The 23,581-nt window shown below is 46.5% G+C and overlaps 2 protein-coding genes and 1 long non-coding RNA gene across 5 annotated transcripts; all 3 read right to left on the bottom strand.

The window, feature by feature from the left end:
• Positions 1-7,698: 7,698 nt before the first annotated feature.
• On the bottom strand, positions 7,699-9,659 carry LOC123141967 (uncharacterized). 2 transcript variants are annotated; one of them, XR_006470486.1, is made up of 5 exons: positions 9,256-9,659; positions 8,711-8,790; positions 8,362-8,602; positions 8,197-8,257; positions 7,699-8,010 (listed from the first exon to the last, which is right to left on the bottom strand). It is a non-coding gene; the product is annotated as an uncharacterized lncRNA (long non-coding RNA). The 2 variants fall into 2 exon arrangements; XR_006470485.1 differs by lacking the exon at positions 9,256-9,659 and having other exon boundaries at positions 8,711-9,248.
• Positions 9,660-12,041: 2,382 nt separating this feature from the next.
• Positions 12,042-13,205, bottom strand: LOC123142844 (senescence-specific cysteine protease SAG39-like). The gene is made up of 2 exons (XM_044561574.1): positions 12,720-13,205; positions 12,042-12,628 (listed from the first exon to the last, which is right to left on the bottom strand). The coding sequence occupies exons 1-2, from the start codon at positions 13,150-13,152 to the stop codon at positions 12,042-12,044; spliced, it is 1,020 nt and encodes a 339-aa protein (XP_044417509.1). The 5' UTR covers positions 13,153-13,205.
• Positions 13,206-17,889: 4,684 nt separating this feature from the next.
• LOC123145815 (E3 ubiquitin-protein ligase At1g63170) lies at positions 17,890-21,984 on the bottom strand. 2 transcript variants are annotated; one of them, XM_044565310.1, is made up of 6 exons: positions 21,826-21,984; positions 21,560-21,722; positions 19,335-20,118; positions 18,850-18,975; positions 18,490-18,775; positions 17,890-18,384 (listed from the first exon to the last, which is right to left on the bottom strand). In XM_044565310.1, exons 3-6 carry the CDS (start codon positions 19,916-19,918, stop codon positions 18,172-18,174), a joined length of 1,209 nt encoding a protein of 402 aa, XP_044421245.1. In that variant the 5' UTR covers positions 19,919-20,118; positions 21,560-21,722; positions 21,826-21,984; the 3' UTR covers positions 17,890-18,171. The 2 variants fall into 2 exon arrangements, with proteins under 2 accessions (XP_044421245.1, XP_044421247.1); XM_044565312.1 differs by lacking the exon at positions 21,560-21,722 and having other exon boundaries at positions 21,826-21,947.
• Positions 21,985-23,581: the final 1,597 nt, after the last annotated feature.

Consider the following 23,581-nt stretch of genomic DNA (forward strand, 5'->3'; position numbering starts at 1 on the left):
GGGCGCAGCCTTGGCCCTTCCTCCAAGGAAGGGTGCGGCCAGGGAGGAGTCCATCCTCCCCAAGGCACCTCGGAGGTGCCTTCACCCTTTAGGACTCTCCCTTTCCCTTATCTCTTGGCGCATGGGCCTCTTGGGGCTGGTGCCCTTGGCCCATATAGGCCAAGGCGCACACCCCTACAGCCCATGTGGCCCCCCGGGGCTGGTGGACCCCCTTGGTGGACCCCCGGACCCCTTTCGGCACTCCCGGTACAATACCGGTAATGCGCGAAACTTTTCCGGCGACCAAAATAAGACTTCCCATATATAAATCTTTACCTCCGGACCATTCCGGAACTCCTCGTGACGTCCGGGATCTCATCCGGGACTCCGAACAACTTTCGGGTTACCGCATACTAATATCTCATTTTGCATGGGGTCTTAATCATGGGTATAAAAGGGTGGTGTGAAGAGTAAAAAGCCAATGCACAATTTTAAAGTGGGAAAGTAGCAGTAAAGAGAGAGGCCGGGAAACATAGGACGGGAAAAAGTGATCGAAATATTACCGAGAGAGAATGGTTGAGAAAGACAGGGGAAAGAAAAATACAATAAAAAAGCACAAATGAAGGGTAAAAGTAAACAAAACTTTTTTGCAAGCAAACTTCTAATCTATTCATCATATGTCATGGCAGTACAAGCAACAGTAGAAATAACAAAAATTACATCCAGGTCTGTAGATCACCTAACGATGATTACAAGCACTGGAGCGAGCCAAAGGCGTGTCATCGTCATCGCCCTCCCTCACCAGAGTCGGCAAAACTTGTTGCAGTACACAGTCGGAAAGTCGTCGTTCTATGGCCCATAGGACTAGCACCAAGGTTGAAAAAAGCGGTAGGCGCAAGCGAGGCGGTAGGCCTTCACCTAGTGCCTAGGCTATGCTTAAGCGCCATAGGCGCACCCTAGGCGGTAATTTAGTTTTTACTATCATGGTGTATTTGTGATTATTATATGCATGTTGATATTAATATAGGGCATATAAATAAGTTAACTACCAGCTACTGCCATTGTAATATGGCCCGTTTGGCATATCGGTGCAGTATGACACGATCTCTTACTCGGGTAGACAATTCATTGCTTGCCCTGCCTAAACTTCCATTTATGCCCTAGGCGAGGCGTTTGACCATTGCCTAGTGCCTAAGCATGCCTAAGCACCTCCTAGGCACTGCCTTTTACAATAGAGACTAGCACACTAGAACAATAACCGCCGCCAATGAAGTCAAGCGTAGGTCGGAAGGATCCAACCTGTAGATAGACGAACGAACTGGATCCATGGAGATCCACCAAAGACCAATAATGACTGAATCACACAAGATTCATCGGAGATATGACTCCACATGCCCTTCGACGATGCTAGATGCATCACCGGGACGGGGCCTAGGTGGGGAGGGCCTTTTTGCATCTTCTGGGAGCCGCCACCGCCATGCCTTCCTAACTAGGACACAAACCCTAATCGACCTCAAAGGAACACCTAAAACAGAACAACAACCCTCCCGCCGTCAAGGGTCGGGCTTCACCGCACCTCCATGGCCCTAAGGCCACTGAAGACGAGGCGGACCGGTGGTAGCGCCGGTGGAAGGTCAAAAAACCCTAATCGACTGTGGACTCACTGCAGGAGACGAAGGGTTACGGCATAGTAAAAAAATATACTTTGTGTTTTAACAAATGGATTTATAATAAATAGAAATGCAAAAAAATACAAAAGGGTAAGCTGAGTGTTATATATCCGGTACTTCGCTTACCTATAACCGCATTATGAAAAATAAAAGGGAAACGTTTAAATCCGGCTTGGTGACCGAAGCTTTGGCCGGCCGAGCGCGCGTCGTTAGATGAGATGCAAATCTACCGTCCCTGTTGCTCCACTAACCGCTCACCACTGACAGTGTCCTGGACTAAGGGTACTAACCTGTATGACCCATAGTCTATGGGCCGGGCACATGGCCTGCCGATCACCGGAAGGAAGGACTACCAAAGTTGTAAACCTCAACGTGATCAAGATGGAAACCTTTGAAGACTTGACGCGCACTCTAAGGATAGCTCAATAGCCAATGTGTTGGCAGTCGACCATGTGTGTAACCTAGGTACCCCGGTGTATATATGAGCCATGGGGTTTAGTATTTTGGGGCGCGATTACCAGCCTTAGGGTTTAGAACACAATCATACGATCTCAAGGTAGATCATTTTATACTTTATACTCCATCACATCAATATAATCAAAGCAGGACGTAGTGTTTCCTGAACACACGATTAAAAGCTTGGAAATTTTGAAGGTCCTCGAACAATTTTTTTCTCGCAAAGCTTGTCCTTCAAGGGCTACTGAGCATACTGAGCATTAACTTAGTAAGTATAGTTGTGTGAACTGGCATACCTCAAAACCTGTTGAAAGGCTTATGAAGGCCTCTACCATTCCGGCCCCGACAGATCGAAACTGATTGACGTCGTACGAAGAATGGCACGGTGCTCGAACAGAATTGAGGAGCTCTTGAGAGCAGCCTCTATCTCCTTATGTCGCCCCAGGAGGGGCGGCTGGGCGTCCTCGGCCCCGTCCCTCGCTGGAGAGGTAGTGGTTGCGTCCGCGCGGCTCGTCGGTGGTGGAGCGGTTGGGACCTGGAACTCCGGGCAGTTAAGCACTGGTTCTTCAGAAACCAGGGGTCTTTTCCCCTTGGTCCTCTGTGAGCAGGGAAGGGACTCATTGTGCTTAACACAATAGGGTCACGATGTGAACAAACATCCCCAAGCTCATCATGAGCAGGGGAGGGACGCGCGCGCCCGCCCGAGGTGCTCTCGGTCAACTCGGGTGGAGGGACAACGTTATCTGACCCCTCACCTGGGAGCCGGCGTGGCGGGCTGTAAAAGCAATTAAGGCAGCAAGATCAATCACATAATGAATGAAGCTCATTATCCACAAGTGTCTGATAGCATCGGTGGCGAGCATTTTTTGCTACCACCATTGTCTGGTTTTGCTACCACCGTAGTCTGTTTTTGTTGCGAGCGTCTATGATGAGCATGGGCGGCAAGCATCGACGAGGAGCACGGCAGCAACTGTCGACGACGAGGGCAAATTAACGGGGGAGAGTGGACGTGCGCAACGTGACGCCTCGGCGAGGTGCGGCTGCCATGTGCTGGTGGGTTGTCTCAGATCTCATGCTCGGTGGGAAGGAAGGATCGGACGGCTATGCGAGGGCTGCATCTGACTGTTAGCACAGGGCCGGCCGAAATTTGGGCCGGCCGGCCGACGCCTAGCATTCGCGAAAAGAAAATGAAAATAAGTAAGCCAGGTGTTATCGGAATATATCGGATACTCAGTGTACCTGTAACTGCATTATCATAAAAGAAAGAAAATGTAAATAAGTAAGTCGTGTACCGTTAGTAGACACTCGGCTTATATTGCCCGCCGTCACGGGCCGTTAAACATGGCGGGGAGGGACACGTGGCCCGGACTTTGCCGAGCTACCCATGTAAGCAAGCCAAGTGGTTTTTTTTTAGGAGAGAGAGAGAGATAAGCAAGCCGAGTGTTATGTTTACCTTGGATCATGCATGGCTCGGAACATGTTCATTGCTTGTGCGAGTCCCCTAGCCAGCTCTCTATTCACGAACCACTGCGTTGCACAGCAGATCTCCAGTGTTCATTTGGAGAGAGACGTCCACCGACTGAAGATTGCAGACCATCCTACGCGGCCGTTCCACCAGCATTGAAGATGTCCGAAGGCTACGTGCGTGTGGATTGCCATGCCCGGCGAGGGCAGCGCGCGCGGTGAACGCAGCACTAGGCAACAAGTGACACAATATTTACACTAAGGATAATACTTTGGATGCCTCGCCTATTGTGGATCTAATTGCTCCTGTGATTGATGATGCCACTAATGTTGCCTTGTGTGGTGAATTTTCTGATAAAGAGATCTCAGACGCTTTATTCCAGATTGGCCCATTGAAGGCCCCTGGTCCTGACGGCTTCCCGGCACGATTCTTCCAGCGTAATTGGGGAACTGTAAAGGATAGTGTCATTTCGGCGGTTAAGGAATTCTTCCGGTCTGGTGTTATGCCGCCAGAGGTAAATAACACTACTATTGTTTTGATTCCGAAAGTTCCTAACCCAGTTAAGATTATTGCTTTCAGACCTATCAGTCTCTGTAATGTCATCTACAAAGTGGTTTCAAAGTGCATGGTTAACCGGCTCAGGCCGGTCCTTGATGGTATTATCTCTCCAACGCAAAGTGCGTTCATCCCGGGACGTATGATCACTGATAATTCTTTAATTGCGTTCGAGCGCATTCATCACATCAAGCAGGAAAAAGACCCCACAAAAAGTTTATGTGCCTACAAATTAGATCTCTCAAAAGCTTATGACAGGGTGGATTGGGAGTACCTTAGGCAAATGATGCAAAAGCTTGGCTTCGCTCACCGTTGGGTTGATTGGATCATGTCTTGTGTGACCTCGGTGAGATACTCCGTAAAATTTAATGGAGCCATCTTGGATTCTTTTGCACCGTCGTGTGGGCTTCGGCAAGGTGATCCCTTATCTCCGTACTTGTTTCTCTTTGTGGCTGATGGTCTCTCTGCTCTATTTAACAAAGGCATTGATGATGGTGAATTATCCCCTATCAAAATTACGAGAAGAGCTCCATGTATATCTCATCTCTTGTTTGCGGATGATACTCTTTTGTTCTTCAAGGCAAATGGACAGCAAGCAAACTATGTCAAACAAATTCTTCATGTATATGGGCAAGCTACTGGACAACTTCTTAACCCTTCAAAATCTTCTATTCTCTTCGGGAGGTCTTGCCCGGCACCGGATATAGATTTGGTTAACTCTGAACTGGGGGTCACTACATCCGGTTTTGAGGAAAAATATTTGGGCTTGCCTACTCCTGATGGTAGGATGACTAAGGGGAAATTCCAAAATTTGCAAGTGAAGCTCACTAAGCGATTGTTCTCTTTTGATGGGCACCCCACCCAAGCGGGGAAGGAAGTTTTGATAAAGTCTGTTGCTCAATCAATTCCCTCTTTTATTATGAGTGTTTTTAAGATTCCGCTGGGAGTTTGTGATGATCTAAATCGCATGGTGAGGAATTATTTTTGGGGTTCAGAAAAAGGTAAAAGGAAAACGCATTGGTATGCTTGGCATAAAATGACGAGGTCCAAAGCTCAAGGGGGGCTTGGTTTTAGAGATTTTCGTCTCTTTAATCAAGCTTTGTTGGCTGGGCAAGCTTGGCGATTGATTGTACATCCGAACAGCTTATGTGCAAGATTACTGAAAGCTAAGTACTATCCGAACGGGAGGCTTGATGATACTATTTTCACTGGAAATCCATCACCAACTTGGCAAGCTGTTTGTCATGGTCTTGAACTCTTGAAAAAGGGTTTGGTTTGGAGGATTGCAAATGGGCAAATGTAAGGATCTGGCGTGATCGTTGGCTGGCTCGTGGTGCCACGGGTTCTTTGCTTTCTCAAAGGGGAAGATGTCGTTATAAATGGGTGATAGAATTACTTGATCATAATGGTAATTGGGACTTGACCCGTTTGAATCAGTTTTTCTTGTCGGTGGATGTCCAAGCTATTTGTCGTATACATCCATCTCCGCGGTTTGGGGAAGATTTCATTGCTTGGGAACCAGAGAAGAATGGCCAATTTACAGTACGGAGTGCGTACTGGCTAGCTGCGGGTGAGCTCTATGATCCTTCTTTAGCTTCCACAAGCAGCGCCCATGATGGGCATAGGGAGGTTTGGAACCTAATTTGGTCATGCCCAGCCCCACCTAAAGTTCTTTCTTTTGCTTGGCGTGCTGCGACGAATTCTTTGGCAACATGGAAAAATAAACAGCAGAGGACTTTGGAGACTCGGGGTACATGCCCAGTTTGTGGGAGAGAGGATGAAGACATTTTTCATGTCTTCTGTGCTTGTTATAATGCACGTCAGTTGTGGCGAGCTATGTCTCAAGTTTGGGCCCTTCCTGATGTTACCACAATTATGCGCCATGATGATTGGTTATTGCAGCTTATTTGTGATGTAGATGAGGCTATGCGAGTTCGCGTACTGATGCTTTTTTGGAGACTATGGCATATCAGAAATGAGTTAGTGCATGACAAGCCGGCACCACCTACTGATGTTTCAGTCAGATTTTTATCAAGTTATCTTGATTCACTAACTTCACTCAACATGGATCCGAATGCAGATTTTGTGAAAGGAAAGATGGTGGCCAACTCCTGTTACCCACTGGTGCAGCACGCATGCAATGATAATGTACTTGGGCCTAAAACATCCTGGATCCCTCCGGTCCGTGGGCGTGTTAAGCTTAATACGGATGGTTCGGTCCTCAATGGAATTGCGGGGACGGGTATGCTTCTTCGGGATCACCTTGGCATTATTATTTTCAGCTCATGCAGATTTCTGGGAGGAAGTGAGGATGTTTTGGAAACAGAAATTCTTGCGCTGCATGAAGGGATTTCATTGGCTTTGCAGTGGAGTAATTTACCCATTGATGTTGAATCAGACTATTTGGAGGCGGTGGCTATGGTGAAGAGTAGTGAAACAAATCTATCAAAGTAGGGATATCCAATTCTGAGCCCAGGCTCAGCTGTTCCCGAAATCATAGCCGTCGACTCACATGTGGATGTGTGCATCCTGTTGTATTTCTGTCTGTATAGTTGTTGTATCGAAAGCAAATAAAACTAACGCGTGGGCACATTAATTGCGCCGCAGCCGGTAAGGCAGAGGCGGAACAACTAATTCAGGCACGGCTCAGTCATTATCCCCCAGCCTGAGCCGTCTCCGTGGCCCGGCCGCTCGGCCACTTCCTGCCCGTCATTATTATATCTCCCATGGTGGTCCGCCACACCCAATCGTATTTGTATCACCACCATTGCCACTTGTGCATGCGTACGTAACTGAAGTTCTTGTTCCGGCATCACCGCCTTCAGACCTCCTCGTCGTTTCACTTGCAGCGGATTCTGCCGCCGATGGTGTCATCAGAACGGAAGCTCGTTGCTTGGTTTTGAATCTATACTGAAGGTGGCAATCAAAATAACGGCTGGCCATCCAGTCCTATACTACTTGTGGCTGCCATCTCTCCACCAGTGCTTCAGAAAATGGCATGTACTCTGTCAGCAGTTCAAGTTTTGAATCACACAGCGCACAAACTCAACTCATCAACAGCCGCATGGTATGCTTAAACATCATGAGGGCCACGTATCATCATCACTCCATGCAAGCTTACACACCAGTCGACATCAAACATGGGACGCAAAACTGCCAACTGCGTGCGTACCATGGCATACAAACACTGCCGGTCCACGGGATAACAAAAAACTCTATAAATTTGAACCCCTGATGAACATCAATAAAGTTTACTCGATGGAACGTGAAGTCTGAGGACTCGTATAGAGGAACAAGTGTGGAGCATTGCTCACTGAAACACACAAGAAAACCCTCAACGAACAACATTTAAAACTGAAAAAAAACATTGCATCTTGTTTCTAAGCACCTCCGAGTGGTCGTGCGCACGTGTTCTGATGGTGCCCTTCCATTCCACACTTCTTGCATTTCCCAGGCTTACGCGGTTGCTTGCGGGCATCCCCTCGGTCAGGGCAGGCCGTCGCTTGTGGCCTTCGAAAGATGTTGTAGAACCTCATTCGTTTACTCAGTCCCTCGTACGGTGCCTTTTCCCTGCTCCTAGTCGGCCTACCAACACCTCTCTGCTTCTCTGGAGCAGCAAGCCCTTGTAGTGCATTCACACTTGCCAAGCCGCCATCACTGTCTTCATGACCTGCACTGCCATTCCCCACAAATGCAACCTCTCCATTGCCAGGAGGTCCTTAAAACCCAAACCATCCCTCTTCCCTGCAAATGGTGCGCCGCTAATAAACACGGCGTTTAGCCCAGCTGACATGTGCTCGAATGCTTCTGCATCCTCATCTCTCATCCGCATGACCAGTGGCGAAGCCACACTTGACCTGTGAGGTCAATTGACTACACAGATTTCTGTAAATACATCATACAACAAGTAGAAATCAGGCAACAAAATCTTATAAATTCATACTACATTTGACTACACAACACCCAATTGACTACACATGATATGATTCCTGGCACCGCCACTGCGCATGACATCCATAGCCTACAAGTATAGCATCGAATGCCTGCATGTGAAAGACATATTAACCGTACCGTCCTACTGGTACTGAACGCGGTGCCCGGGCAGTATGTCTCTTGCATCCTTAGCTCTGTTCTGCTCTGTCATAAATCCAATACTTAGTATTACTTGAATTTCAATTATTTCCAAAACTATAAAAAGAACTATCTGCTGCATACAGTAAGAAACAAGGTGCTAACCTGTGAGGATTCTTAGGGGTCGGGCCTCCCATCATCCGGAGAAACTCTGCGAAAACACATTTTCGAAGCTCTCTAGTCGCTCATCTTGCATCAGCACACCAGTCATATAATGCTTTGAAAATGATTGTTAGTATGACATGTCGAATGTTACCACATCCCTGAAGAACCAGTAGTGCATTCGGACACACACAGGAGCCTCATCAACGCAGGGTACTCGCAACACAATCTGCTCTGGCTTCCCCTGCACATAAAACAAGCAGAAAATGTCAACGCTATAACACAAAAAAGAAATCAGGTGGACATGCCTGTCATGACTCACATAAACAATTAAGTAGAATTTAGTACGAACCGAGCAGCCGCAAATGCTCTTGCATTGATTTGGTCCTGTCGGCGTCCCATCTGTTCTTGCCATACCTGATTGAATCCAATCTAGCAGAAATACAAGTTGTAAAAGTCGTACGTCTCGCCAAGTGAATCCAAACTCAAGCCTAGTTCTGGTCTTATTACACTTTTAGTAGGCTCATCTGCATATCTGCGAATCGACTGCTCTAATGCACTCATTCTAGAGGGGCATGGCGTCCTGTCAGGTGGTGAACTGCAAAGACGTAACCTAAAAGTTTTCCAATCCAAGCAATTATGTAGGTAGTTTCAGTCTTTCAGATGCAAAAAACGATTATTGAAATAATTGCCGGCCAAGGAGAACTAACAAGTTATCCTTAGGGACAACTCTCAGGGACCAATATTTATGATTCAAAATTATGATTAAAAAAAACCACTACTTCTATTTGGTACAACCGTCCATACTAACATGAGATGATATCAAGCATCGCAGAGCACAACAACATCGAGCCATTTTCGAACAAGTACAGTTAACCACGATAGGAATTTAACTACCCTGTGCAAGCTGCATCCAGACCCAACATTTGAGTTCGCCGGCACGGCAAGGTTTCCTCCGCCCGGCGGTAACAAGGCCAGAGGAAGCGGATCCGGATGTTCAAGGCTGTCTGCGAACTGCTTCCGGAGTGGGAGCCTGGAACACACGGCCATGGGCGACGGCCAGCCATGAGGTCAGCTTCTTCCTCATGCGTCAGCTGGAGAACAAATCTCGAAGACCGGTAGATCTCCAGCGAGAGGAAGGAGGAACTCACCGGACGACGGCATCCAACAAGAACCTAAGCCCAGCATCTCCCATCCTTGAGTCGCCACCGGCGCAAAACACAGCCACCGCAGGATGGAGCGAGGGAGTGGGTCGTGGATTGCTTTAAAAAAGGGATCGTGGCCTCTTGTGTTCGCGCAAGATGCAGATTGGTACGAACGTCCTGTACCATCTGTCTTTCCCCTAAAAATAAACAAATATGTTCCATGGCTCAGCACAACACGCAACGTTCTGGTCCACGGACTAGGACGTCGACGCGCGACGAGGCATTTCCTCGTACGAGTTCGGCCCACGAGACGTGCACTGTTACATACTGTATAGGTGCCGTAAGCTATTTTTTCTACGCCTCTGTCCAGGCGTGTCAGGACGAATTCTTGGAATCCTGAGGCAGGAAAGGACGCCAGCGATTTCAGGAGCAGCTGAGCTCGAGCACCGAATCGCTGCTCCCGTCAAAGTATTGTTTTATTATCAAAGAGATCAAGCAAAGTATGGAGAAACGTGACTCTTTTATTACGCATATACGTCGTAGTGGCAATAGTGCTAGTCATTCCATGGCAAACTTTGGTAGGGCTAATGGTCGAACTATGGTTTGGCTAGGGTCCGGCCCAGAGGAAGTCCTTAATGTTGCTTTACGAGATTGTACTCCCTAATTTTTGAGTAATAAAGAGTTATTTCGCAATTAAAACAAAACAAGTGACACAATATGCAAAGGTGTTGCTTGTCTGCCTGCGATCCAGCCCAGCAACTCAGGGCGTTCGGGGAAGAAGAACACATCCACCACATGCCCCGACCGACCGTGATGAGGGACTACGCTCTCCGTGTACAACGAGTAGGTTGGACACCGAGCCAGCCGGAGTCGCCACCGGAGAACCCAACTGGCTCGGCCGGCATGTCAGCCACCGAAACAACACTCGTCACTCGGCTGGCTGCTCCGCGACACCTGCGTGGCGTCAGGCAGGGCTCGTGCCTCTTCAACATTCGCCCTCTACCACAGCACGGGCACAAGTGGCCGCAGCAAGCCTCAGCATCGGGAGTTGCACAGCGCCACAAATTTGCTGGAAAACTGGCTTGTCCACGTTTGGAACCTCACAGCACAAACATAACATTAATGTTCACGACGGGACCTTGAACGCGCCAGTGCTTTGCATACTACTGCAACTCTACGAAAGCACAAGTTTTAGTTTGTTGGATTTTAGTACATGTATGCAGGAAGCATGCGCCTGGCGTTGTGGGTTTTTTTTTTTTTTGCGAAAAGAACAGGTCTGTTATAAAGATTCACCGGAACAAACATAATAAAAATTACATCGAGGTCTATGGACCACCGAACAACCATTGCCTCCGCCAGAACGAGCCGCTAATGCGCTGTTGTCGCCGCTCCCATACCGGAGCCGGCCTGACCTTGTCGATAACAACCGGACGTCTTCGTGCACATGCCGCTTGTCCCGGCCATACCGGAGCCGGCCTGACCAGTGTCCCGGAGCCGCAGTCGTCGTCGTTGAACCCTTAAATCGATCTGAATAATTTGACACCAAATATCGCCGTTGGATACGCATGACGAGAAACCCTAACCTCGCCGCCCAGAAAGCTGACAGGAATCTACGCCGGAGTTCCGTCTAATCCATCCCAACGGACGAACTTGAGGAGGATCAGAGCCCGGAAGACTGACTCAAAGAAGAAGCGTCGTCATCCGTCCAAACGCCGCCCATGCGAGGACTAAAACCCTACCTATCTGCTAGCCAGAACCGAGGCACCAGAAACCCCCTCCCCGTCACCGACCGCCGGAGCGGCAGGTGGATGGGAGACAAATCCACGGACTCACTGGCGGAGATTGAGGGGAGACATGCTTTCCCTAGTCGCCTTGCGAGAGGGGAAAGAAAAGCTATCTCTGGTTTGGCTGGTGTTGTGGGTTGAACGAGCAGGAAAGTAACAATGGGAGAGAGGATGTTCCATCATAATTCAATTCCTCAAGATTTACGAATTGACATTCATCATGTTGTTCCACCTCCACGCTTCAACATTTATTTATAAATCAACTCCACCATTTTCACATATTATTTATATGGTTCCAAGATTATCATAAAAACAAGAACTAGTCAAATACTACCTCCGTTCCTAAATATAAGTCTTTTTAGAGATTTCACTGTAGATTGCATATGAAGCAAAATTAGTGAACCTATACTCTAAAAGGAGTCTATATACATCCGAATGTAGTCTTTATAATGAAATCTCTAAAAAGACTTATATTTGGGAACGGAGGAAGTAGTTCATTATGTATGCATGAAGGCACAAGAGGCGGCACAATTAACAATCTCTGAATGATATAGTTAACACAAATTCTTCAATCTTTATATATGTGGCATAATTTACATTGTATTCATTGAACTCATGGAACATGAAATACTATACAAGACATATGTTTGTACATAATTTAGATACACATACAAACTATACTTAATTAAAGTGGACGTGTGCAATTATGTACTTTTTTTTTCCATAGGAGGATATGCGGCGTATGGCACTCCTTCTATGCAGTGGGGTAAGAAGGCTCCATCGCAAGGCCACACATGCCCCTCTTGTCGGTAATGTCCTTCTCCATTCGTAAATATCCGTTCTCGCCCCATGTTGTTCCCCATGAGTTCTTCAACAACCAATACTTCGTACCATCGCTGGTCTTGCCATAACCAATAGCTGCAATTCCATGGTCTAGATCAGTGCCACATGAGCCCGTCATTACTCCACCTTTGTAAAACTGGAACGTCATATCTCCTCCATCTACAGCTACTGAGACAGGTTGACTTGCGACGGCTTGCATGAGCGCTCCCTCGTTGTTGGCTGGAACATCCTCATAGCTTTTGATGGTTGCGGCATCATTGGTTCCACTCTTGCACTTGTCATCTGCCGCGGTATATGGGTAGTTGGACTCGGTGGTGAGACCACCATTCTTGATTATGAACTTAAAGGCATCATCCATGAGACCTCCTTCACAACCTTGGTCTTCACCATGGACATCACGATCGACCAACTCTTGCTCTGACAGTGAGATAAGCTTGCCAGTTTTGAGTTTAACGATGCCCTCTGTAGCAGCGACCGCAGAAAATGCCCAACAACAACCTACACATGGTTATGTTTTAGTAGATACTATCAGACGACATTCTAAAAAAATAAACATATATGCAATACATATTATCCTTAATATACTCACCACATTGGCCCTGGTCCTTGATGGGAGTGACTGCACCTTTGGTCCTCCAGTCTATGATTGCCGGAAGTGCATCGAGACTTACATTCTCGTACCTGAATCTGGTAGGAACCCGTTGCAAGCTTGGTTTGTACCCCTTGTTAGCCTTTGTCCCCTTGAACTCCTCGTTGGTGAGGTCGGTGAACTGATTGATGCCCAAATAGAACTTGTGATTCTCGGCGTTAAACGACTCGATGAACCCGACATTGTCCTTGAAGGCCTCAAATCGGTATGCCTTCTCAGTAGCGTCTTTGTACACACGGTTGTACTGCGCCATCCAGCTCTCATGCCTAGCCACCATCGACAAGTCATCGTTGATCTCGCGAGCTGCTAGGACCGAACTGTAGAAGCAAAGGCATCCGAGGAGGCCAATGATCAAAGCTTTTGAGATGGCCATGGTATATTTGATGGATTGCTTGCGAGTACTAGTGTGCAATGTGTGCTCTGCTTTGTTTCTACGAATGAAATTGGGTGTCTTATATAGTTCCATGCATGTATTTAACTATAAATGATGAAGAAGGTCTCCAACGTAGCGGTGAAGTACGTCTAGTGGGCGGATGTTATAAATCAAAGGTACTTACCGTCTGGTGTGGGGATGGTGGTATAAATCAAACAGGCCTAGCTGGAAGTGCTTGCACGGTGATGTTGACGGATTTTTCTATCAATAATATTCCTATGTATCTTTATAGCGTTTTGGCGTGAGCACAGGGGGACAAAATATATAAGTTTGCTGTCGTCTATGCAATGCATGTATAAGAATTTGGAGTGTAACATTAAGTTTTAGATTCTTGATTTACATATTTGTCGGTACCTACCCGGCAAGAAAATTATGGGTACCTATAGAGAATACATATAAGAATCCTTGTAGCATGCCAATATAAAATGATTAGATGTGCCGCTTGTAGGGACTAGGAGGGCAACACAGACATAATAAGTTGATTAAGACAACTTAGCTAACCATATGATCGTATATTAAAAAGAACTAAGAATAGTTAACTGATCTTAAGTAATTTAATTCCGAGTCCAAACAATGCTTGGTACTCATCTTCTACTTTAAGTTCTGTATGGACTCCGTGAGCCCCAAACGTACGTCTAGTGCAAGAATTTTAATAACACCTGACGTACTTCCCGGCCACGCAGACGCTCTTTTCAACTAACAATTTCATAGAAGTACTGTATCTCACAATCCCTGCGACGATCGTGGTGTGTGTACGGTCGCCCTAAGAAGCGTGTGGTGCGGGTTGTTGGGTTGTGCGGCATTGTAGCTCAAGGCTGAACGGTAGTATGTAACGCCCTGCGAAGTAGACACACCATGCAAAGCACCAAGCGACACACACAACCAACGCAGACAACACTTTTCTCCTCCTCCCCTTGTGTAGGGCTACGAAAATGATATGCAAGAACCGAGCAGAGTACTCACACATGGATAGGTGGGCCAAGGCAAGAGAAACATTGGTGGGTAGTTGAGAGCCGAAGTGAACACATGACACACGCATGTACAAATGGGACCAATGCAAGAGGAAAGGGAGATGGCTGACTGTGAAAGGCGACATCCATGCAAAATAGTCTGGAGAGCCTACAACCCCCGAGTTCTGGCGAGCATAATAAGTTGGGATCCTTTGGACCCTGAGCTTCATTGCCAACGCCGCGGATTGCCTTGACCACATTGCTCCCCTCTTCGAGGCCGGGTTTCCATCTTTGGGAGCCTGCATTTCATCGCCGACGGAGTCGATGAGACACGTCTCTACAACATGGCACTGTGTTGGGCACAAGATCCAACGCGCATGCAATGCCTGCGATCTGCATCAACAATCCACCAACCCTCCTCGAGTTGTCAGTTTGTGGTGACAGTGGAGTCCATCTTCCCTATCTTGGATGAATATAAGTCCGAGGGGACTACAACTCGGTAGCAACCTATTGGAAATATGATCTAGAGACAATAATAAATTTTATTATCTATTTCCATGTTTATAATTAATGTTTACATTTCTATGCTAGAAATTGCTATGCTTCTTGAATGTGAGATTCAGAGGAAAACTCACATGCATGTGTGGAAACATAAACCCAAAATAGGGTCTTAGTCTCACCTCTAAGGCTAGCTCATGTGTTGCATGATGATCCCGTTTTCATGGTCATAGGACATTATTAAAGTAGCAAGGATGCCGGCAACAACGAGAGCACATTGTGAACGGAACAATGGTGTTGAACAGATCAACCGAATGATATACTACGAGAACACATTGTCACAATGTTATAAGTATAATCATAAAAGTGGTATCGTATACTCACATCCTTAAACCATGAGAGTATCAAGTACATTCATGCCGGATGGTACACTTTGAAGTTTTTCCAACGTTACCCGTAATAGGGTGATTATAAAGGCAGCTTTCGGGCACATCAAAAAACTATGTCTAGGGATTTGATAGCTCAAGATTGGGATTTACTCCTTCGACGATGGATAATACTCTCCGGGCCCACTCAATATTACGGTATCTATCATCGTATGGCCAGACACAGTATGATATGATCACGAGGATACAAGGATACAGAAACAAGAAACGAGAACAAAACCATAATGAGGATAACTTAGTATTGTGATCAAAATTTTATTCAAAAGGATACTGACAAAAGTCTCGCCTTGCATTTTGTTAAATATCATGAAGCAAAGGGAATTGTGTACGCAATAAGAAGGTTTCCTCGATAAATATATTTGTGTGCATGTAGGAATCAATATGGGTGTCAGAATCACACTATTGATTATTGACCGGAAGGTGTTCCAGGTCATGTATGCATATTATTGAACCTGCAAGGTCACACACTTAATGGTTAGTGGTTTGTAGGAGAACTAGGAGATAAAGGAAAATAGAGAATGGGTGATGAAAGAGTTTCGGGTGGTTCTGCAAGTGCTTCGGATATTCCCGAAAATGTTCTTGGAGATCTCAGAGGGTCCCTGGTGCGCGGTGGCCTAGAACCTTATGGACAAATCCAGAGGGTCCTTGGTGCATGGTGGCCCGCAAGGCCATAGGTCGGTGCGCCAAGGGTTGACTCGGGGGGGAGCAGAAAGGCCACGGACCCCGGTGTTTCCAAAAACGCCACCGGTCCTGGCATTTCCACCTTGAATACGAGGAGGACTCCTCCAAGCAATCTAGACCGACTTTGGTGAGCCCCCCTCGCCAATTTACGACCCTAGGCATCCACTTATATATACAGGGCTAGGGGCAACTCCTATAACACACCAAAACCCTTGGAGGTTGCCTTGATGCCGTGTGCCCCATTCCTCTCTCCCGTCTATTTGATCTGGCTGCTTCTCCCTCTAGTTTCTCCCGATGATCTTTCTCATGGACGACGAAGTGTTACCAAATCACTAATACAGTACGCGTGGATACCGACAGAGGGATCGTAACTTTGACCCTAGATCGGGATAGTTCTTGCGACTAGGAGGTATAACCTAGCTGTGGGAATCTGCAACTATCGTCACCAACCTCTTCTCTCTGCTGTGTTCGTTGGTAAAGATCAAACTCTTAGCATCTTCATAGTGATCCGTGGTTTTATTCGCAGGACCAATTTTTTACTACTACGTTTCCCAACACCGCTTTTTAGTAGCAGCGCTGAAGGAGGTCCTAATGGTCAACCAGACATTGACACTCCAAGCATCGGTTCCGTCTACAACCCCGGTGGTGAGAATACAACCAACCCTGTGGAGGAGGAAACCACAACAATAGAGCTCGAAGTCCTTCACACGTCGATCGTCGGCGACGACCCAAAGGCAAAGCCCCTGGAGGCCTAGCGTAAAGCCCTCGCACAGACGCAACTCTGTTTGCGGAATGATCATGCCACTCTAGCCGACAAATGGGCGACCACCATCATCATGGAGCAGAGGTGGAGGTCGCACCGTGTGGCCACCGCCGACATCACTCCTTTGGTAGCACGAGCGCATGATATCCACACCTCCATCATTGAAGGGGAGTAGGATGATGTGTTGGTTTCTCCCACAACCGTTCCAGAACCTTATGGCAGTCGTGGACATTGTCCTCAACATCCGGCTAGATCTGTATCACCTGGGTGCTGAGCGATTCAACAACGTCAGGGCCATGGTAGACATTGCGGGGCCCAACGAAAATGGAGACACACGAAATCATGTGATAAAGGGCTGAAACCACTTCTCCTTTTGCATGGGCTCCTAACATGGGTATACAAGGATGGTGTAAAGAGTAAAAAGCCAACACACCATTTTGATGTGGGAAAGTGGTGGTAGAGAGAGAGAGGACGGGAAACATAGAACGGGAAAAAAGTGACGGCAAATACGAACGAGAGAATTAGTGAGAAAGAGAGGGGGGAGAAAATACAATAAAACAAAAATGAGGGGTAATAGTTAAAAAAATACTTTGCGCATTAAGAAATGGATTTATAATAAACAAAAATGCAAAAGAAAATATAAATTCAAAAGGGTAAGACGAGTGTTATATATCGGGTACTCCGCTTATACCTGTAACTGCATTGTGAAAAAGAAAATATAAATAAGTAAGCCGAGTGTTTTTTTTTCATTGTTTTTTTTAATGGGATTACCGGCTCTGCATCACGTGTAAGCAACTGGGGAACGTGGCCTGAACTTTGTCGAGCCACCCGTCTAAGCCAAGTGTCTTTTGCTTCCTGTGCCGACTGTTTTTAACCAGACACTCGACAAATACGCCACATTACCAAGTTCTTTTTAATGGCACATTACCGAGTATTGGGTTGTTGACGAGTGGTTTTACCAGACACTCGGCTTACTCTCCGTATGCTGAGTACCCGTGAATTTACACTCGGCAGACAGCTGAACAATCAGGCAATGACAGTATTTCCTGTAGTAGAACATGCGTATGCATGGTTTGGATTTAGATGTTTCATGCGTATGCATGATTACCATCGATCCATGCATGGCTCGAAACATGTTAGCCAGCTATCTACTCTGCTCAACATGATCTCTGGTGCTCATTTCTGATAGACCATCCTACGCCGCCATTACACGCGTGTGCCAACCCAGCAATCACGCACGCCCATGGCAGCCGAGTCGAATGGGCAGCCCAATGGCATCATTATCCTCCCAATATAATAAATTTTCATCTCTGAAAAGAAAAATGATAGACATAGGCCGTACCACAGTGAAAAGGCAACATATATATACCTGGGCCTGGGCCAGCATTTCTCCATGTTCAGCGGAACGCCAAATAGAAACAATACTGCATTTGCATTGTCAAGAGTGTTGACAGCGAGAAGAGCTGTAACTTCTCCAAGATTAAAAAAAAGGACAAAAAAAACCTTGGGACACCATCGCTACAATCCATAGATCAAAAGCATCAACTTTATACATGCAGACCGGCACCGCGAGCAAACTATATGCTTATGTATCACCTCGGAAGATGGAAGGCAGACCAATCTAATGCATTTCGATCTCCTGCGTCGGTACTGTATGGTCGATGTGGCGAGTATCAGATGTGCCAGATGAGCTTGCTATCTCGGCTTTGCACAGAGGGCATAGTGCATTTATCTTGAGCCATTTGTCGACACATTCCTTGTGGAAGCAGTGTGTGCAGGGAAGTTCACGAAGCTCTTCGTTGTGTGCATACTTGGCAAGGCAGATGCAGCAAACCTGGAAGCACGAAAAAAGGCAAGTCGGTAAGTGAATGCAACATGGAACATCCATTTTTGCAGCAATAAGCAGGTAAGAAAAATACAAAGGGACAGGGCAACATACAGCATCTTCAGCAGAAAGCGATCGCTCCTTGTCAGTCCCTGCAGCCACTATACCTCCCTCTTGGCCTTCGGCTTCATTACCTGAACCATGGCGGCGTTTCTTGGTTTTGAATTTATAAGTTGGCAAAGTATTGATGGATTCCGAAGTGGCCCCTCTTGTATTGTTTGTGTCTTCTCTGAAGCCCATGACGGATATAATGCAGGGGAGACAACAGCATATCATTGCACAGAGGATGAAAGGCATGGCATACCCAATACAGCTGAAGGTGAGGAACACGATGCATAACCTGGTAGGAAACAACGTGAGCAGCAGGGTAAAGAAACATAACATCACATCCGAAGAAACAATATATGTACTTACCTGTACAAGTTTGGAGCATCAACAGCCGAAGAACGCCCACCGAATATCCACACATTTCCTACAACAAACCACACGGCAAAGAAACAATCCAAGGCCATCTTGAAGTGGTCAAAAAGTGCATTAATCCTGCAAACAAGGGGCATCCATCATCATTTATAAATTGGTTCGTATTATGACCCATCCATAGCAGAACAGAACTATGGACTTTGTAGTATTCATCATAAGTAGATGCGTGGAGGGCAGGCATAAACTAGCTCCCATATACCGTAACCTAGCTGAGAGCAGCATCTAGTAATATTTTCCTGCTCAAATAGCAAAAACAGCAAAGCTAGCCAGTTTCAACCATATAATGATTCAACAAAAGTTACTATGATCCAGAAATGCATCTGTGAGCTGGAATAGTGAATTTCACATGCAAGCTATGACCATTTCATATAAAACCAACAAACATAGAGGACTATTCATGCAAAAAGACAACAATGTACCTTGGGTTAGCCAGAACTGCATTTCGTGCAGCATTCCTTCGCCGTTCTGATACACTTGCAGGAGTGGGCTCAGTCGAGTTGTTCTGCGAGGAGCCCTGAAGTGAGTGTGCTGGCTCATTCTCACCGTTCACAATATTACGGTGTATATAGCGCCAGTAAAGATGTGGCAAAGTGGCAAAACAACCGACTGTGTAACCTATGACCCACTCAAACAATGGAGCTTGTGGATGTTCCTTCCTTGACAGGGATAGCACAACAATGGCAGCAACAATTTGGCTAACATTAACGATAACTTCAACAGAAATCCATAGTCCAGAGTTCAAAGGGCTCCTATGTCGCCGACCATAGTTATCACGTCTCCTAGTGCCTGAAGTATTTTCTGCATGAGGAGGACCTATTGCTGCTGGTGGCTGCAAGGCAGACGTTGCAGCTCTTGTTGAAGGCCTATCCACAGGATTCAACTCTTCATGGTTCTCTCTACCAACACTGTGCGATGCCGAGGCCGAAGGACCGCTATCCCTTGGAATATCAATTACATGTTCATGACCACTTACCCCCGTTGTTTGTTCCATTCCAGATTGCATAGCAGTATGACCTTGAATTTTGAGGAATATGATAAGCTAAGCTCTTCAGTATTCAGAAGTAACAAAGGATGGAGGCAAGCTGCCACATTTCAACGCCCTCCTGCTATCTATGTTCTAACAAAGGATTTGTGTGGATGCTTCAACAGAGAATCCAAAGCTTCAAACTAGTCTCTCGGTTAATATAATCAATGATAGTTGTCCTGCAACAGTAATAGGAAAAACGCATTAGTGTGTCACCATTTGCACACACGAAAGAGCACCATCTTCAAACATAATGAAACCAATAAGCTACCAAAATTAATATAATATACTCATATGTATCCGGAAGTTTTGCCTAAAGAAAATATGTTCTCCTCAAAAGATAAGTGTGATCAGGATGAACCAACAAAACTCTACAAATGTTAACAAGTGAAAACAGATATCACTATAAAGAAGTTTAATTCTTGAAGCACGGGTTATAGAAATAATGACAACGGGATCCGGCTGAGGCCTGGAACATGATGCCTCTTGCAATGGAAGATAGGGATGTAAAGCGACGATAAATACACCTAGGGTAATATGACCTATGACGTAGTGAAGACAGACAATTGTGTGCATATGGGTGAAGTGAGCAAGGCAAGGAGCAGCAAAGCTCATCCTAGCCTAACCCCATTTCAGGAACAGCTTAACAATCGAAACCCAAATTCTAATTTGCATCACCGCCTTCAGAACTTGCAACTGAGTAGATTGTGATTTCTTTATAGTCTGGGACCGAGGGATAACAACAGTAAACAAGTGGGGTACTTTGCATGAATGGATAAATCGAGCAAGTGATGATTCCCGTCGCGTAGAACAGCATAAAGTTGTCATTATAGCCAACAGTATGAAGCTATGTGGGTGGCTTAGCACAGGTTCAGAATACAATGAAATACAAGTTGCTATTTCATCTGAGTAGAGCTCAATTTTAAATCCTCAAGGAGGAGGTTAATAGACAACAACATCAAACTCAAGTGATAAATATCAAAATAGACCTCTACTGGGTTACCACCACACTAGTTGAACCACATAACAATAAGGTCCAATCCAAATAGACATACACTGAGGTAGAAAGGATCATTTGGGCCATAGCACAACATCACAATTCACTAATACCATAGTTTATCATGCCAACATACCGCTATAAGCTAAACAAACTAAGCGCCAAATGCAAGCTATAGAGGCGTAATTAAAGATAGAAGAAACCAGTGAAAACTGTGAAATGATGGTAATCAGCAATCACGTTCGTGTGAGCCCCATAGGAGCATGATCCAAATAGGCACCACTAGAACTTAAACCCTGAACAGCAATGCATAAACAAAACAGTACCAATGAAGACTGACTAAAACTAACCACAGATTGTTCCAATAATAGGCACAACGACCGAAAGCACCCTATAATCAACTACACGGTGACATAAGATATTACAAGATCGCCGCAAATTACCATGACCAATATTACACGGACCGTACTACATTGACAGCAGAACACCTAAATTTGAGAATTCTCGCAGATCCGGTCAATCGAGGGCGTATCAACACAAGAGCCACCTCCGATTTGACAAACAAATCGTCCGATCCGCACAAACAAATCGCACGGGAGGTGATTTTGGGATGAGATCGTTACCGCAGCCCTCGAGTGGCGCCACGGAGGGTAGATCGACGGACAGACAGCCGGTACTCTCCTGGCGCAACCCCGGCGAACTGAGCGCCGACGGCGTGAGGAGCAGCGGCGGGGAAGGGGGGAAGCGACGCCGGGGGACCTGACGGAGCTGGCGGCGGGGAGAGGACTGACACAGGGAGCACGAAAAGGCGACTGTGAGGGCGACGAGGAGGAGTAAGCGCGGGTGGGGAGAAGGGGGGAGTGTCAACCCTAGCCTGTCTACTACTCACTGTGCAAGGCAGCTCGCGCGGCGCGCGAGGGGAGGGAGGGCGGCGGAATCCGGCGACCGGGCGGCGCGAGGAGTGCCGCTGGGCCAGTCGGCTGCGCGCGGCGGCGATCGGGCGGGCGGGCGGGCGGCGGCGAGGAGCGGTGGGCTTGGTGCGGTGCGGTGGGGAGGGCGGAGACGGGGAGGGAGGGGTTGGTGGCGAGGGTCTTAACCCATCTCGGATTGGGGAATATGATGGAGGATGACGATGCCTTCTCCTTCCCGCAAAGCTAGAGCGGCGAGCGGGCCGAGATGGGCCGCCAGGGCCTCGCGTTTCCGTAAATGGGGGGTACGCGCCGGCCGCGCACGGGCCGCTAGGGGACAGCAGGCGGGCCGGGCCGACGAGCCCTCGCGCGGAGAACGTGTGCTGTCTCAAAAAGAAAAGAAAACCGAGAGCGTCCGGGCCTAACCTTGCCGGAAATGTGAGGTGCCCCTCACAGAAAATGTGAAGATACCACTCTCGAGTGCAGACGCGTCTTTACTATAAAAAAGTGAATTCTCAAAAAATAATTTACTTGGAAAATGAAGACGCGTCTGCTGACGCAACAGTATTGGAAGGTTAGGTTGGGCCTCCCCTGTTGCGGTATGTGGACTTCGTCCTCATCGTCACCGATTAGTGTAATATATACAGATTGACTGTGAGCTAAAACACTTTCAAATGAACTAGTTTTGACATTAAGAAGGGACGCTAGTACTTCCATTTCTGTACAAAAATATTGCTATGATGACGGGAACATTGTCTTTTTTTTCTTTTTCTTTTTTTTAGAATTTGACGGGAACATTGTGTGTGCAGTGTGGCAATACCACAACTAGTGACTCTCTTTTACTGTGAAATAACACTGTTAGGCACACCTACTATGTTTCTCACAAAAAGAAAAAGAAAAAGTCGCACCTACTACGTACCAGCTACAAAATAATAGTTGCACGCACCTGCTACAAACACACTCTTTGCTCCTGTTTTGCTGTAAAATCATCGTTGCACCCAACTCCTAACATTAGTTGTTTTAGAGAATATAACAGTAACTTAGAGATTAGTAATTACTAATAAGAAATTGGAGGTTTTCCATGGGGAACAAGAAATTATATTTTTTACGAATAATTAAAATATATTTTATGAGACACGAACAATTAGATATTTGTGCGAGTGTGCGCGCGCGCGATAAGGAATAGTATGGGCCAGCTTACCACACGCAAGGCCTGGTCAGAACCGTTTATGCTTTACACGAATCATCACATTTTGCTGGCCAAACCTGTGTCTCTCGCGAAAGGAAAAAATATTTTTTTTCCTTTCCGAGAGGCACGATCATGCCTCTAGCGGAAGCAAATCTGTGCCTCGACGATAAGTAAATTCGTGCCTCTCACAAAGGGGGAAAACGTGTTTTTTCCTTTTCCAAATGGCACGGCTCTCGGGGAAGAAAAAAAAAGAGTTTTTTGCATTTTTTTTCAAAAGAAAAATGTTTTTGATCCATAAGCTAAAAACATGGGTAAAACCGAGAAGCCAAAAAAACCCAAAAAACTATCTATAAGCCGAAAATGCATATAGAAAAATACTACAAAGGGAGCGCCTAGAGCGCGACACGTGGTGGTGGCTGAGAGCATGCCAAGTGACGCGCTCCCAACCCAACCCAAGTAATCCTTGAGAGGGCTCCCGAAGGAGTACTCCTTAATAAGTTGCTCTGTGATCCCTAAAAAAATTTAGTTGCTCTCCATTTTTGCTGGCC

The sequence above is a fragment of the Triticum aestivum genome, chromosome 6D, assembly GCF_018294505.1.
Source record: "Triticum aestivum cultivar Chinese Spring chromosome 6D, IWGSC CS RefSeq v2.1, whole genome shotgun sequence".
NCBI classification, from domain to species: Eukaryota; Viridiplantae; Streptophyta; class Magnoliopsida; order Poales; family Poaceae; genus Triticum; species Triticum aestivum.

What these genes read in the sequence shown, in the direction of transcription:
- LOC123145815 (XM_044565310.1), bottom strand. Translation starts at nt 19,918, where the DNA reads ATGCAATCTGGAATGGAACAAACAACGGGGGTAAGTGGTCATGAACAT. An exon ending in GCAGTTCTGGCTAACCCAAG is followed by an intron (nt 18,976 to 19,334) that starts GTACATTGTTGT and finishes CCTTGTTTGCAG; the next exon opens with GATTAATGCACTTTTTGACC. An exon ending in CGCTTTCTGCTGAAGATGCT is followed by an intron (nt 18,385 to 18,489) that starts GTATGTTGCCCT and finishes TCGTGCTTCCAG; the next exon opens with GTTTGCTGCATCTGCCTTGC.
- LOC123142844 (XM_044561574.1), bottom strand. Translation starts at nt 13,152, where the DNA reads ATGGCCATCTCAAAAGCTTTGATCATTGGCCTCCTCGGATGCCTTTGC. An exon ending in CAAGGACCAGGGCCAATGTG is followed by an intron (nt 12,629 to 12,719) that starts GTGAGTATATTA and finishes AACCATGTGTAG; the next exon opens with GTTGTTGTTGGGCATTTTCT.